The following is a 15318-nucleotide window of genomic DNA, read 5'->3' on the forward strand; positions in this document are numbered from 1 at the left end:
GAGATATGAGCTACTTTTAGACTTAAGATGTTTTGTGAATACGGGCCCTGAAATCTGAAGGATCCTCTTTCGAGTGACTGGGCTTCAGTACTGTTCAATCTTTAGTTTTCTCCCTCGCTTGTAGAGATATCAGCATGATCTTTGAGAATGGCTCTCCAATGGGTTTCAGCTGCAAGAAGAGTGAACAAATTCTGTACAACTTCAAACAAGTCGCTACTTGAGGAGACACGACTCACACGTAAACCTTATCTGAATGCACGGCATGGGGCCCCCTGGTGGACACAAGGTCCTTATGCAGAGTTTTATTACTGTACTTGCTGATGCAGTGAAACCCTTGTTTCCAGACTCCTGCGGCCCTGTCTTTGCATGGGCCTGATTTAACCTTCTCTTTGCAATTTACATTTATGCATTTGCCAGGCTTAAGACAAAGACAGCTTCTCTTAATCCGAGTATTTAAAAGATGTGTTTTGTGTTATAGGTTGTGCATTGTCAAAATCTTCACTTAGCCAACTTTGATGGTTGTAGTGCAGGTGATAATGACTAATCTTTGCAAAACAATTCACACCGGAATCGATAAAAAGTGCATTTCGTTCCACACACATGCTTCATAATCAAGTCATTTATTCAGATATTTAATAAAGGATGACATTGCATTGTAAACATGCATGCAATTTGTGCAATACTGCAATAGGTTTGTGCACCATTGCTAATTATTTCAACTATTAACAACCGAATAAAAGAAACAGTAACACATGAATTATTCTGGAGTCCAGGAAGTTTATTTTAAGATAGCTGCCTATAATTTATATAATTGAACATGATTTTTTATTTATTTATGAAATGATATTTATAATATAGGCTAAACCATAAATAGACTTTTTTTGTTTATAAATTAACAATGTATTAGTATGAACACAAACTTTATTTAAAAAAAATAAAAATAATAATGTATCGATTCCAGTGTGAATTGTGCATTCAGAAAAAAACAAATTTCATGAAGAGTGTTAAATAATTAAATTAGTTTTAAGGATTAAAGTTAAAAATTAAAGCAGCGACTTCTAAGCAGCTGTGTGGCGTTTTCACAATCACGACAAGCGCGGGGACTTTTATTCTGGAGGACAGCAAACGCGGGACTCTTACTTTGACCCTCGCATCTCTTCTGGTTGCTGCCTCTCCACGCCGAGCTGCTGCACCGGGAAAATGTCTCGAGTTTACGTGGGAAAATTGAGCTACCGCGCCAGAGAGAAAGATGTGGAGAGGTTTTTTAAAGGCTATGGGAAGATACTGGAAGTAGACCTGAAAAACGGGTGTGTGGTGCTCTCTGTGCTCGAGCGAGCGGCATGTGCAGGCGAAGCAGCGACTGAGTCTTCAAGAAGGAGAAACTCTTGTTTCTTTTGCTCCGCGCGAATCAAAAGAGCGCTCCAGCGTGGATCAAATAGCCCTGATAATCAATTACGCGTAGAAATGCGTTTGCAAACATAAAATCGGAGTTGAATCCGTGTTTTTAAAGCAGGTTTGTTTTAGCGGTGTTAGCCCAGCAGGCTAAACTCCATTGTTTCCAGGCTGGCCTCGATCGAGTGCTTGCTTTTGCCTTTTATAGCTCCAGCCACTAATAATGAGATCTAGTTGATATTTAATTTTATTTTATAAATACAGTAGGGTCCAAAAGTCTAAAGCCCTGGTGAAAAAGACTTTTTTTTTTTTTTTTAATTTTTCTAATTTTTTACAAATTATGTGATCAACAATTTGAGTGAAAATATGAGTATTAATGAAAGCATGGTTGTAGTTGCACGCTGGTCAGGGTTTACGCAACGAGTGGAGTTCACGTTATCTAGCGTTTCAACTGTTAACCCTCTGTACGCCGTTAGTGCTTGTTTTATGCGCTTGCTTGTGTAATGTTAATGAATTTGTATTGTTCATAAACATATGGAGGCCTCTATGAAAGCGCAACGATGTAAATAATGTCTGTGCCTAAAGAAGAAAAGGGTACAACGCTTTGGAGAACTCGTGCCTGAACTTGCTGATTGATTTGGAAATGTGATCCTGGGCCACAAAACCATGAGGTTTAATGCTTTGAAATTGAGATTCATACATCATCTGCACGCTGAATAAATAAGCTTTCGATTGCTGTATGGGTTGTGCGATAAAACTATTTGAAAATCTGGAATCTGAGGGTGCTAAAAAAAAAAAAAAACTCTAAATATTGAGAAAATCGCGTTTAACCCTTTAGCAGTCACCCCCCATTTTTTTTAAAATCGGAATGCAGGTGCACTATCCAAACTTAAATAGTTGTAATTTATGAACACTGTGGAATACAGACAAAATCAGCAAATTATCGCAAAAGTGGAATTTTTTCAAAAAATTTAAGTATCAAAGAGTTAGTTTAAATTTACTGTAAAGAAAATGCACTTTTATTTTTATATATATAATAAATATTTTACATATCAGGTTTTACTCTAAAACTGGTGTACAATTATAGCCTTATGTCTAAAGTTATGTTCCAAATTTGAAGTTGATATGAAAAAAATGGAGGTTCCTGTGAGATTGTATTTAGGGCGTTATACCACAAACAGCCACCGGGTGCCATCCAAACGCCATAGAATTCTTTTGTATGCATTTTTCTGTCACAAATGTCTAGATTGCTCTGTCAATATTGATTTTAAAAGACCGTAATTCATTTTGTAATATGACACTTGACACCGCCCACTAAGGGGGAGGAGACCGCTAAAATATATATATAATAAATATTTTACATATCAGGTTTTACTATAAAACTAGTGTACAATTATAGCCTTATGTCTAAAGTTATGTTCCAAATTTGAAGTTGATATGAAAAAAATGGAGGTTCCTGTGAGATTGTATTTAGGGCGTTATACCACAAACAGCCACCGGGTGCCATCCAAACGCCATAGAATTCTTTTGTATGCATTTTTCTGTCACAAATGTCTAGATTGCTCTGTCAATATTGATTTTAAAAGACCGTAATTCATTTTGTAATATGACACTTGACACCGCCCACTAAGGGGGAGGAGACCGCTAAAAGATTTTAAAGTACCATTTCCATGGTAACGCAATGTCTGATTTCGAAATGGTTTTCACAGGATGAATCTCGGGCTTCTAAGCTTTCAAATGATATATGACTAATGATGATTGATAAAAGATTTGATAGAGAAAAAAAGACAACAACAAAAAAGAGCGCCAAACGTCCCACAGGTGGGACGGTGAGAGTTAAGGGGTTAAATTTGTCCAAGTTAAGTTCTTAGCAATGTCTATTACTAATCAAAAATTACGTTTTGATACATGTACGGTAGGACATTTACAAAATATCTAAGTGGAACATGATCTTAACTTCCTAATGATTTTTTGGCATAAAAGAAAAATGGATAATTTTGAGCCATACAATGTATTGTTGGCTATTGCTACAAATATCCCCGAGCTACTTATGACTGGTTTTGTGCTCCAGCGTCACAAATATATCAGTACAACAGAAAATTGTACTTATCTAGCCATTTAAAGATGTCTTTAAAAATTAAATTAAATATCTGAAACGTCTGATTTGATGATTAGAGACGGCTGGATTTTGTGTTTGTTATATCATAAATCTCTCCATCTCTTCAGATATGGCTTTGTGGAGTTTGATGACCCCCGAGATGCAGATGACGCTGTGTGCGATCTGAACGGCAAAGACCTGTGTGGGAAGCGCGTGATTGTGGAGCACACCATAGGACAGCGGCGCGATGGTGGCACTGGCAGCAGATCTGGAAGAAGTAAGATACTCATTTACTCGCTCTTCCACAATACTATATACCAAAAACTACTTATGTGTCATAGGAACATCTTTTTCTTTGGTTGAAGTTGAATTGTACAAACACTGAATATTTTCAGGCTTCTCAAATGGAGAGTTTGGTGCTCCACATGCCCGTTATAATGTTTAATCCTTATACCAGAATAGTTCACTCAAAAATAAAAATGTGCTGTTAATTTACGCCGTCTGCCATGTAGCTGTCATTTTCTTCTTCAGTAGAACGGTAAAGATTTTTAGCTGAAGTCGTGGTCCTTGTTTCGTTAAGTGTAAGTCAGTGGTTGCCCGTATTTGACATTAAAAAGCATATCGATTAATGCCTGTGGCTCCTGATGACATATTGAGGTCTTATGAAGTGAAATGATCATCCTGTGCAAGTAATTGAACATTGTTTACAACATTATTAACTGTATCCATAGCCTCAGGCAACAGAGAAATCTGATTCTTTTCCGCAAACTGGTTGTTTTAGACCATTCGTTTCAATGAACTGGTTCAGTTCACTAGTTTGTTTACATAAACGCACAATGATGTAACACACACAATTATATTAATAAAGCACCCAATAATGATGTGAAACATGGTTGTTTTCCATGCCTTAAGCATGCAAAGTGAAGAAACTAGTCTTCATCAGTTAATCTCTCTGCATAAATGCACATATCACTAGCTCATTGGTCTACACGTTTTCATTTTTGGGTGAACTGTCCCTTTAAGAGTGTCCAGTCTCTGTATGAGAAGCCTGAAAATTGTATGTTAGGGTGTGTTCGCACTTGTCAACGAACCCTGGTGCGATTGCTCTGTTAGTGCGGTTTGTTCGAGTAGGTGTGAACGCTGCCATCCGAACCCTGGTGCGCACTAGGGATGCTCCGATCCGCCTTTTTCGCCTCCGTTTCCGATACCTAGGGTTCGATATTGGGCGATACCGATCCGATACCAGTGAAGTTTTTTCCCCTCATTTAAATAAATGTAGAATTTATATATCTCTGTGTGTGGAACTGATAATCATTCTTTCACAATCTACTAGATACAGACTACTTCATTATAAAGAAAAATAAACAATAAATATGAAAAAATATAGGCCTATGTATATTTATAATCTATGACAAAAATGTATCATAAACTAGGTTAGTGGATAATTCGGCAGCAAAAGTTATTCTAGAAAAATCAGTGCGCAATAATTTTAGAAATCCAAACATTTAGTGAAAAAACTAAATTTTGTGGGGAACAAATAAGTGTTGCAAAACTGTTTTTATATTGTCTAGGAGTACGAAGCGCTTACAATGTGCGCATCCGGTGTGCAGCCTGACGCCGTGTTGCTTCAAGCGCATCATTCTGCACACCGGATGCACACATCGTAAGCGCTTCGTGTTAAAACTGCAAAGCACAAAGGGAAGAGAAATTAATGCGTAGTGTATTATATCTGTGCAACAGTTATTGAGCCTTTCTTTTAACAGTTTTAAATTTCAGTTACTGTGCACGTTAAAAACTATTTATAGTCTTTTCTACGCCCGTGTTTTGTTCTCACAGACACTCGGTAGCAAGTACCAAAACAAGAAGATAAAGTCCTTTTTGCAAAATCATAGACATGTATTTACAAATCCAGTATAATGGGAACACAGAATGATCTCGGAGAGAGCTTTACCGAGCTGACTGCTTGGATCAACCCTCTCTGACCGATACCCGATCCGAGAAAAATGGCACTATCGGAGCCGATACCCGATATGAATATCGGATCGGCGCATCCGTAGTGCGCACCAAACAAGCGGACCGAGACCGCTGAAAAAATGGGTCTCGGTCTGCTTCCAAACGAACTCTGGTGCGGTTCGAATGATATATGAACGCAACACGGACCAAATACTTCTAAACGAACCAAAAACAGGTAGTAATAACAAGATGCGACATGATTTGACGACGCGGTGTAACCAAAACAAAATGAGCAGAGGGTAAACGTGGAGCAACGGTGAGGTAAAGTGCCTTTTATGAGCTCCTTGTGAGTTTGCAGGTGGTGAAAAGAAAATATGTACACAAGAATGAGCGCGCTTAGTCCAGCAGGCGGCATTAGGTGTGTTCGTCTTAAAGTGGCGCTGAGCGGACCGATTAGTTAATGGATGCTTTGATATCATACACCCGCAGCGCTGCTTTAAGTCTAAGGCACCTTTTGTTTGGGGTGTTCGGTGAGTTCCGTCCTGATATATACGTCATTCAAGCCGACCAATCAGGTTGTGAACACATCACTATGCCTTTAGGTTCGCTGTCAAAAATGCCAATGTGAACGCTAAGCGGACCAGTACCAAATGTATCATTTTCCTTTTTGGTCCGGACCAAACGAACCGAACTGCAAGTGTGAGCGCACCCTTAAATTCCAAACCTTACTACATATACAGTTTCTGTTGAACTTTTTTTAGGGAGTGAAATTGTATGAGTGGTAATCTTTAGAATATTACTGATCGGTGATTCTTCAGTTGGGAGTATCTTGTATCTGTCCATACAAGAATATCTCAAATGTAAATAAAGGATTTATCTCAAGTAAGCTCTCTCAAGTGTCCCTAAATGAAGAATCACCTTAATGAGCTAGTAATTCTGAGTATTGTAGTTTCTGCTTCACTATATGCAGATTATAACTGTTGCAATATGATGATTAAGTTATTTATTTATAAATGGAATAACTTATAATGTCAAAGCTAGAAATTTAACACTCAATGTTTTATTAAAAGAGTCTGACCGCCTGCCCCTTTTGCTGGCCATGGTGTCCCCCTTCCCTGGGCCCCTGGGCAGACCATTAAAGCGAGCCAATGTGAAAGAGGACCGCTTTTCCCATTAAGCCGGGTGGTGAGGATCTCAAGGGGTTTAGGAGATGTGGTTTGAGCTCTTTTAGGTGTTTTGGTTTTGTTTCTTTTGACATTTTCCCTTTCCCAAAATAATTAATCTCTTAAGTACAGCGTAAGTATGTTATTTGGTGGAATGTTTTCAGTTCTTGAAGATAGTTCACCTAAAAATGATTGACATTTACTCAATCTCATGTGATTCTAAAACATAAAATTCAGTTTGTACATTACTGTGCTCTAGTTGAAGTAAGCTCAGTTTCTTAAACCATATATAAAACTTACCTTTTCTATAATTTCATAGCTTTTTGTAGATTATTGCTGTCTTTAAATGTTACTGTGTCTGAAATCCACAGAGTCTTAAAGGCCAGTGTGGAGACTCTGTTGTGTTTTTCCTTTCCTGAACGCTGTGCATCTTACTCTCGTCACTCTGAAGGTAGTCGGTATGGTCGTGGAGGAGGGGAAAGGTTCGGCCCACCCACTCGCACAGATTACAGGCTGATTGTGGAAAATCTCTCCAGTCGCTGCAGCTGGCAGGACCTGAAGGTACAGAAACACTTTTTAGTTTCACATTTTTAGTCTTAAGGCCGTTCCACACTGAGCGAGAAGGCGAGGTACAATTAGCATCAATCTACACTTGAAAATGTATGTAATTATTCATGCATTTGCTTAAAACCCACTTTAAACCATCATCGAGTGCTTGTAGTAACTGATTGTGATCTATAGATTAATAACGCCACTCTGCTTATTGTTATAAACATCCTTTATTGTTATAAAAATACCATGAGCTGCATACAAAACACTTACAGAAAATATATCGTCATACTACATTTAAGTCACATGTCTATTTGCTTTCATATTTCATGTGTAGAAAAATGTTTCCCTTGATTTTTTAAAATTTATTTTTTAATACGGAATATCTAGAGAGTGAAGGCGCTCTGACTCGTGTAACACTCACACACATGGGAGAAAATGGACAGTGCTCTCCAGATCACATAATTCAGTGGAGAATTAATAGAAATTATATTAAGAACATGTGAGAATAAATCTGTTCTCGGATAAGAACTCCTCTTCTCTCTCAGAATACTCTTCTTCGGTGTTATTTGTTTACACTGGTTTTCGAAACCGTGCCACCACTCCCTTTTGTGCAACAGCAGCTGCTCCAGAAACGTGATCTAAGCTCAAATGTAATTGGACAGCCCGTTTCATCGCGGAGCGACAGGAAAAAAAATCTACACACAGGACGGAAAAAATAAAAAAAACGAGCTTTTCCGCGCAGCGAATGATTGTGCCTGGTGTGATGAGTCGCATAGGGATCTATTATTTCGATTCAAAAGCATCATCGCGCCGAACTTTCGCGTTCAGTGTGAAAAGGCCTTTAAGTGTTATGTTTGCTGAGGGAAGCCTAACTATTATTGTTGCATGTTATGGCTGCCAATAGCAAAGTCACTTTTTTTTTCTCCCTCTGTATTAACCCTTGTGCATCAATTTAAGATACATTGAGGTCCTTAAAGGAGAGGCGGGGCATAGAGGAACTACAATAATGTACAGTATTTGAAAAATGTGTTTTTCTGTTACACCAAATACACCAAATAATGATCTTTAAAAAAGCATCATATGACCCCTTTAAGCTGACATCGTGATTACCCCCCACCACCTGTCCTGCAATCTGCCGCATCACAGTTCCGTGTTCGGAAAGGAAATTAAGTGTACTACAGAAACCCTAAAGGGAATAAATGGCCTACGGGATGGGAGGATGAAAAAAAAAATTTCAATACTTTTCTCGCAATCTATATTGGTGCGACTGTATATAAATTGCGGGCATCAGGGAGCCCCTAGTGAAACCGCTTTTGATTGCGCGCTCTCATTTTACTGTCACTTTCACTTTTGAGATTCGCAATCACAAGGACTCTATACTATGGAGCGGCAGTACTTACCACACATTTGACAAGATTAGATGTTTGTCATTGGTGCTCGGGATCTGTAAATCATTCGCCATCAGACATTTCTCCTTACTCTGTGTATGTGGTAAGTGAACTTTCATGTACTGTAATGCAACAGGCTACCGCTAGCAAGCGGCTAACCTTTTAGTGGCTCTGTAGAACGTGTTATTTTTTTCTTCGGGCACACCCCTAATACCGCTAATTGTTTTACAATATATGGCTATTACTGTATAGGTATAACAATAATATAAAGTTGTTATTATATTCTAATTTGTTTGGCTTCCTAAAACACCAGTGTGAATGTAATTTAGACTGAAACAGTATATCACAAATAAAAAGAGTGTTGAGTCACTTTTAAAGTTCAGGTATAAGCAATTCGCTGACTTTTTCCTGAAGTTTTCTTAGTTAAGATCATGGGTTAGCGCTCTTAATTTTGAACTGTCAAAGTGCATTAGAATAATTTAACTTTAAAATGTGCAAAATTTTCATTGTTTTTCCCAAGTCTTCATTTGTCTTTTTTTAAATATTGCAATAAATATCATAACCAGGGCTCCAGACTGTGACCAAAACGGTCGCATTTGCGATCAAAAATATTAATTTGCGAGTGAATTTCTTCTTTTGCGGAGGTCGCCACTGGCGACAATACATGTTATGACTTAAAAATGTGCATGTAATGCCTTTTTTTCCTGGTTGTTTTGCGATCACATCTTTTATGTTCACGTATTAAACTGAGACGATGCACATCAAAGTTTTAGTTGAGAAAAAAGTTTCAAACAGTCCTCATCTCTGCAGCACAGCACAGCAGCGCTGACACACACAGTCTGATAAACGCAGCTCAGTTGTGCAGTGCGAGAGAGATCGACATGACGGAGACGTGTGAGGAAAAGTGCACAACTTGAACAAGCTACAACCGGTAAAGCGGTCAGCTGTGTGGATATTATCGATATCATTAACAATTTTCGTTTATAATCATTACTAATATGGCTTCTTATCCTTACTCGATTTGTTTATTGTCTGGAGCCCTGATACCGTAGACTTTATAAAGATATCATATCGTGAGATTTTTGATATTGTTACATCCCTAGTCATTAGTGTTATATATTTTTTCTGCTTTCACTGACATTTTGTTTACCAACATCAGTTCTGATCATAAGTACTAAAACAATTTTTCAGGATTTTAACCCTTTAAGTACCAGCTTGTTTACATAATGTCACTGTCAATGTTGTTCATTTTTCATTTACTAAATGCTAAGCAGAATTTTGGGTGGATTATTATAGTCTTGGATAAGTCATTGATTAGAAGCGTCTTTAATATTTTGATGCATCCATTTATTTATTTTTTATTTTTTAAAACATCTACCATTCCCACAAATTTCTCAGTACATGCATACAATCTACACTCTGAAATCCATACACAGTACACCCACAAAATAATTTTAATTACATAGTTTCAATTCAACTGGCCCGTTTTCCAGTAGAGAAAAAAAAAATCTAATATTTGCGTCGTAGGTCAAACCTGAGAAAATGGTATAAAATATATAGTGTAATTTTGAAGCCTTGCCAAAAAAATTAAAGCCTATATACAAAGAATGCACGAGTTTATGCTTAAATGGCATTGAGATTAAATATTGCTGTTTTAATAGGTTTCAGTCGGTACATTTTTGTCCTTAAGGTCCTGAGTATAATCTTTTTGTGCATATTGTAAAATAGATTTATGAAAGGAAATAATAGTGAAATATTAACATTTCAATAAAAACACATTTTGGCAAAATGCATGCTTTTTGCATTAACAAAAAAAGACCCTAAGGATGCACAAGGGTTAAACTATTATGTACTTTAAGCCTTATTTATTTTTTAAAACATCTACCATTCCCACAAATTTCTCAGTACATGCATACAATCTACACTCTGAAATCCATACACAGTACACCCACAAAATAATTTTAATTACATAGTTTCAATTCAACTGGCCCGTTTTCCAGTAGAGAAAAAAAAAATCTAATATTTGCTTCGTAGGTCAAACCTGAGAAAATGGTATAAAATATATAGTGTAATTTTGAAGCCTTGCCAAAAAAATTAAAGCCTATATACAAAGAATGCACGAGTTTATGCTTAAATGGCATTGAGATTAAATATTGCTGTTTTAATAGGTTTCAGTCGGTACATTTTTGTCCTTAAGGTCCTGAGTATAATCTTTTTGTGCATATTGTAAAATAGATTTATGAAAGGAAATAATAGTGAAATATTAACATTTCAATAAAAACACATTTTGGCAAAATGCATGCTTTTTGCATTAACAAAAAAAGACCCTAAGGATGCACAAGGGTTAAACTATTATGTACTTTAAGCCTTTAGGAAGTCAGTCCTGTAAACCTGATCAGTGATTTGTTCTTGAGTCACTAATGTGTCATGGATTCACAGGACTACATGCGTCAGGCTGGTGAGGTGACTTATGCAGACACTAACAAGGGCCGCAAGAACGAGGGGGTCATTGAGTTCAGGCAGTACTCGGACATGAAAAGAGCCCTGGAGAAACTGGACGGCACCGAGGTCAACGGAAGGAAGATTCGGCTCATCGAGGACCGGCCTGGTGCCAGACGCCGCCGCTCCTACTCTCGCAGCGCCTCCAGGTGCAAACAAATCAATTTTAGAATTGAATTACGTTGTAAATGTGGGAGACATTTAACTGATGGTTAACTAAGACTTTGCATGTCACAACGTGATGTCAGGATATTAGTGATAGGCTAAGTGAACTTTGCTTGTAGTAAAAGCTTCTTTAGAGTTTCACAGTGAACACGTGTGTAAAGTTTCTTGCTCTCATCTCTCAGGTCTCGCTCCAGGAGCAGGAGGTCTCGCAGGAGCCGAAGCCACAGCCGAACCAGTAGCCGCTCAAGGTAGACCACTCAAGTGAATTAAGACTTCAGTTTTCCACTATGTGAACTTAAAGAGAAATATAATGACTTTGTTTTAGAAAACATTTAAAGCTCTGGTTGGTTGTGTGCAATAAAATGCTTTCATAGGATATTATACAGAAGTCCTTCTTAAGCATGTTAATGCACTCGGTGCTCATCTTGGTAACACCTTTTGCAAATTTTGTGGCCATGCAGGCACCGCTCATATACTTAACTTGAGACGTCATAGGGGTGAGAAATATATCTATTGAATTATGAAACTGTAAATTTGAGTATTTTAGTGGAGTATTATGGTTGTGCAAAATGGTCAGAAATTACTCTTCCAAGGCCTGGGTGATAAATGGTATCGGGATTTATTGACGGTACACCTTCATCGATAATGATAGAAAAAATGTTCAATATAGCGCACGATATTGGCAACGTGCTATGAATGACAAGCAGACTAGGGCTGCCACTAACGACTATTTTTATTTCGATTAATCTATCGACTAATTTATCGATTCATCTAAATTATTAATTTCCCACAAAAAAAAAAATGTTTTGAAGAACATTTTATTAAACTTGCAACTTTGCCATTCAGTAGTGTACCATAAAAAAGTATATATGTAAACAAGCCATATTGACAATGTAAAACTAAAAGAGTAAAAATGTAAACAAACCTAATTAAAATAAAATAATTACAAAAGTCTGAGAAAGTCAGCATGTTCTTAATGTCAATATCCACATGTTCTGGGCTTCTGTTCATTACAGCTGTGAGTGCAACAACAAAGGGGAAAATAATCTGTTTCAATTAACCCCAACAGTTGGGTTTTCACATGAAAAAAATGCAATGTTTAGAGTCCACTAAAATCAAGTATTAAAATTGTATTATTAAAAATTAAGTAGCCTATTAAAAGTACTCTTAGAAATGTGTAAACAACAGAAGCAAGTGTCCATCTCATTGTCCAAATCACTGAAATCAAAGTTCAGTATTATAGTGTAAGAATGACAACGTGTCCGTGTTCTGGTCTACTAATAATAAAATATTATAATAATTAATTTTTGTGGTAATAAAAACAGACGTAGGCTAAGTGAACAATAGCCTTTTAAGTTACTTAAAATACATATATAACAATGAGGCAATAATAATTAGTTCAAATAAAGTATCAAAAGCAAGAAATCATATGGTTTTATTTAACAAAACTGTTAAAATACTGTATTATAATGTAATAGAGCCACTGATCTATATATAATTATATATAATCTCCATTATAGATCAGTGAATAGAGCTAATGTACAGTACGCATTACAACAAAGGCCCGGAGGGGGCGCCAACGGCCTGACGATTGTTTTTACACATTACTGTGCGATCTAATACTTGTTTAATATTGACCAAGCATCATTTAATTCAAATGTCCACTTAATCTTTAATATTTGGCCATTGCTTTACGACAGAAATGCTATAGCCACTGTAAATGAATGAATGTGGACATCAAAACGTGTAAACTCAGAGTGAGGGTTTGAGATATTATTTTAAAACCGCGAGATAATGACGTGTTCTCCTGTGTTTGCGTTGATTTATAAATGATTTACCTTACAAATCTGATGAACTGGTGCACGTTGCATTCCCAGATGAACGTTATAATAATCCCAAACTCACAACAACATGCACAGATGGAGTTTGAGACGCTCCACACATGTAAATGATAGCAGTTCCTGTGAACGGAGCCGCTGTGAGACGCACGTGCGTAACCTACACGCCTATAACTGCATCACATATAATTATTTAATTAAATCGTTATGCTTAATTATGATTTTTAAATGGGTTTAATATATCATGAGGCCTTGGAAAACAGTCTAATAATGTGTTTTATGGATTCTTGCCCGTGAAATGCACCAGTTTCCGGTATTTTGCCGTTAGTCATCGCAGGCAAAATGAAGTCGAGGATTTTTTTTAAATTGAATAGTCGAATAGAACCGACGAATCGTGACCGCCTTAAAGCAAGACCGCACACAAGAACACTTGATGAAATGAGTGCTGTGCCTGCCTGTGAGGAAGAGATTGTGAATAAAAAATATATATTAGTCGAATCTGAAATACAAATTTGCATTTGAATGCAAAAAAAAGTGCAATCGAATGTTAGGTGGGTGTCGGGGAGAGTCATCAGCGGCCCACGAGATGCAGTGATGTAAGTGTCGTTGTTGCATTTTAATGTTTTGTTAGTTTAACCCACGAGACGTGCCGCTGCTGCGTTATTCATTTAAGATATTAGAGAAATATAATAGCTCAATGCGGAGAAAATTGATTAGGTTAAAGGGGTGGTTCACTGTTTTTTTTTTCTAGGCTTGATTGTGTTTATGGGGTGCAGTCTAACATGTGTTAATGCTTATCTTTTTTTAAAACGCATTTTTCACATAATTGACCTTTATCCCACACCGCTTTGTCCCTTCTCTAAGAAACACGCTGATCATTTCTTGCTTTGATGAAGCCCCGCCCTCAGAAATAGGCGATGGGCTTTGATTGGTTAGCTGGCCCAGTGTGTTGTGATTGGCTAAACCGCCTAGTGTGCGTCTAAGCGTCCCGCCCCTCACCTCAGCGGCATGTGCTCCGGTTGTATTGTAAACAGCGGCATTGTTAATATCGCTTATCAGTTTGAGCCCGATTGAGAAGCAGAGGATATTATTGAAGAAGATCATGCAGAACCTGTGCAAGCACGGCTTTTAATGGTAGGCCTATGTTTTTTGTTGTTGTCATACTTTTAGATACGCTGTTATTTGTAAATGCTACTGCTTATTAGTGCTGTTCGATATATCGCTACGACGATTTATCGTCACAGAGATTTGACGATACGAGTATCGATACAGCTGTCCCAGTATCGATATTGTGGCACGTGTGCAGCAGTGGACCGCGCTTAATTTGAATACGAGAACAGTTTAAAATGTAGTAGAAAAGTGCAAGGTTTCTAAAAAATGATGAATAGAGCATAATATATAGGCTACAGCAAGGTTTAATCTGGCCGCAGAGGAACTCAACCGGGGTTACCTGATATAGAGAGATGTAATCTCCGAAACAGAGCTTCACATTTGCGCAATACAGAAATATCTGCTAAGTGTGCTACTTATCTTTGTCAACCTGGCAACCATGTGCACGCGCTCTCTCTCTCCACTGGGGACCACAGCGTGCTTTCTGAAAACACTGGTTAGCTTGCAGTTTAGCGATCTCCACTATTCTATTCTCAGAAAAGTGTAATTCATCAAGTGTTCATTTATGAGAGGGAGCGAGAGAGGCTGTGTATGTATGAATTACCACCGTTTTGCCGCATTTCTCTAACTGTGAAGCTGTGGCTTTAATTCCATTAGAAACAATGATGTTTCCAGCTTCTTGCTGAGAAAGATAATGTAGCTCTTAAGCGATTAAGCTATTTAGTTGATAAAATTGCAAGGCAGGCGGCAGAGCTAAAAAGTTTGTTCTTGAATGTCTTGAGTGCGGCCGCAACGTGATCTGTGTGAGTGGCTGAGCGTGTGTGCGTTAGATACAGAAGACAGCGCATTAGTTTAGAACTCTTCTAATTTTTAGTTTTTTAAATGTAGAGAGTGTTAATTTGTGCTATGATAACCTACCAGCAATGTAAATATGATTTTTTAATATATTAGAATGAGTACATTACAATATAAATTTATTAGAAAGAGTACATTATTATTTATGGGCTTAAAAACAAGATGCAAACAATCAGAATATTGTACCTGGTGGGGAGTGCACAATATAAACATGAAACATATGGCATTACCTATATTGTACTGTGGTACAGTTATGGAGGCCCTTCATAATGCAGAGGTCAACTGCCTGCTCTGCCAATAGTTAG

At 37.5% G+C, this 15318-nt stretch overlaps 1 protein-coding gene across 1 annotated transcript in view; it reads left to right on the forward strand.

Annotated features, from left to right (window-relative positions):
- The first annotated feature begins 1097 nt into the window (after nt 1-1097).
- The window catches only part of LOC107559403 (serine/arginine-rich splicing factor 4-like), a 19188-nt gene continuing 4967 nt past the window's right edge, over nt 1098-15318 (forward strand). The window contains exons 1-5 of the mRNA XM_016243215.1: nt 1098-1307; nt 3619-3767; nt 7058-7167; nt 10986-11194; nt 11393-11458. Coding sequence (XP_016098701.1) covers nt 1201-1307; nt 3619-3767; nt 7058-7167; nt 10986-11194; nt 11393-11458 — 641 coding nt within the window. The 5' untranslated portion in view covers nt 1098-1200. The remainder of the gene's footprint in view (nt 1308-3618; nt 3768-7057; nt 7168-10985; nt 11195-11392; nt 11459-15318) is intronic.

This window comes from Sinocyclocheilus grahami, unplaced genomic scaffold (assembly GCF_001515645.1).
Source record: "Sinocyclocheilus grahami isolate Dianchi unplaced genomic scaffold, SAMN03320097.WGS_v1.1 scaffold683.1, whole genome shotgun sequence".
NCBI lineage: Eukaryota > Metazoa > Chordata > Actinopteri > Cypriniformes > Cyprinidae > Sinocyclocheilus > Sinocyclocheilus grahami.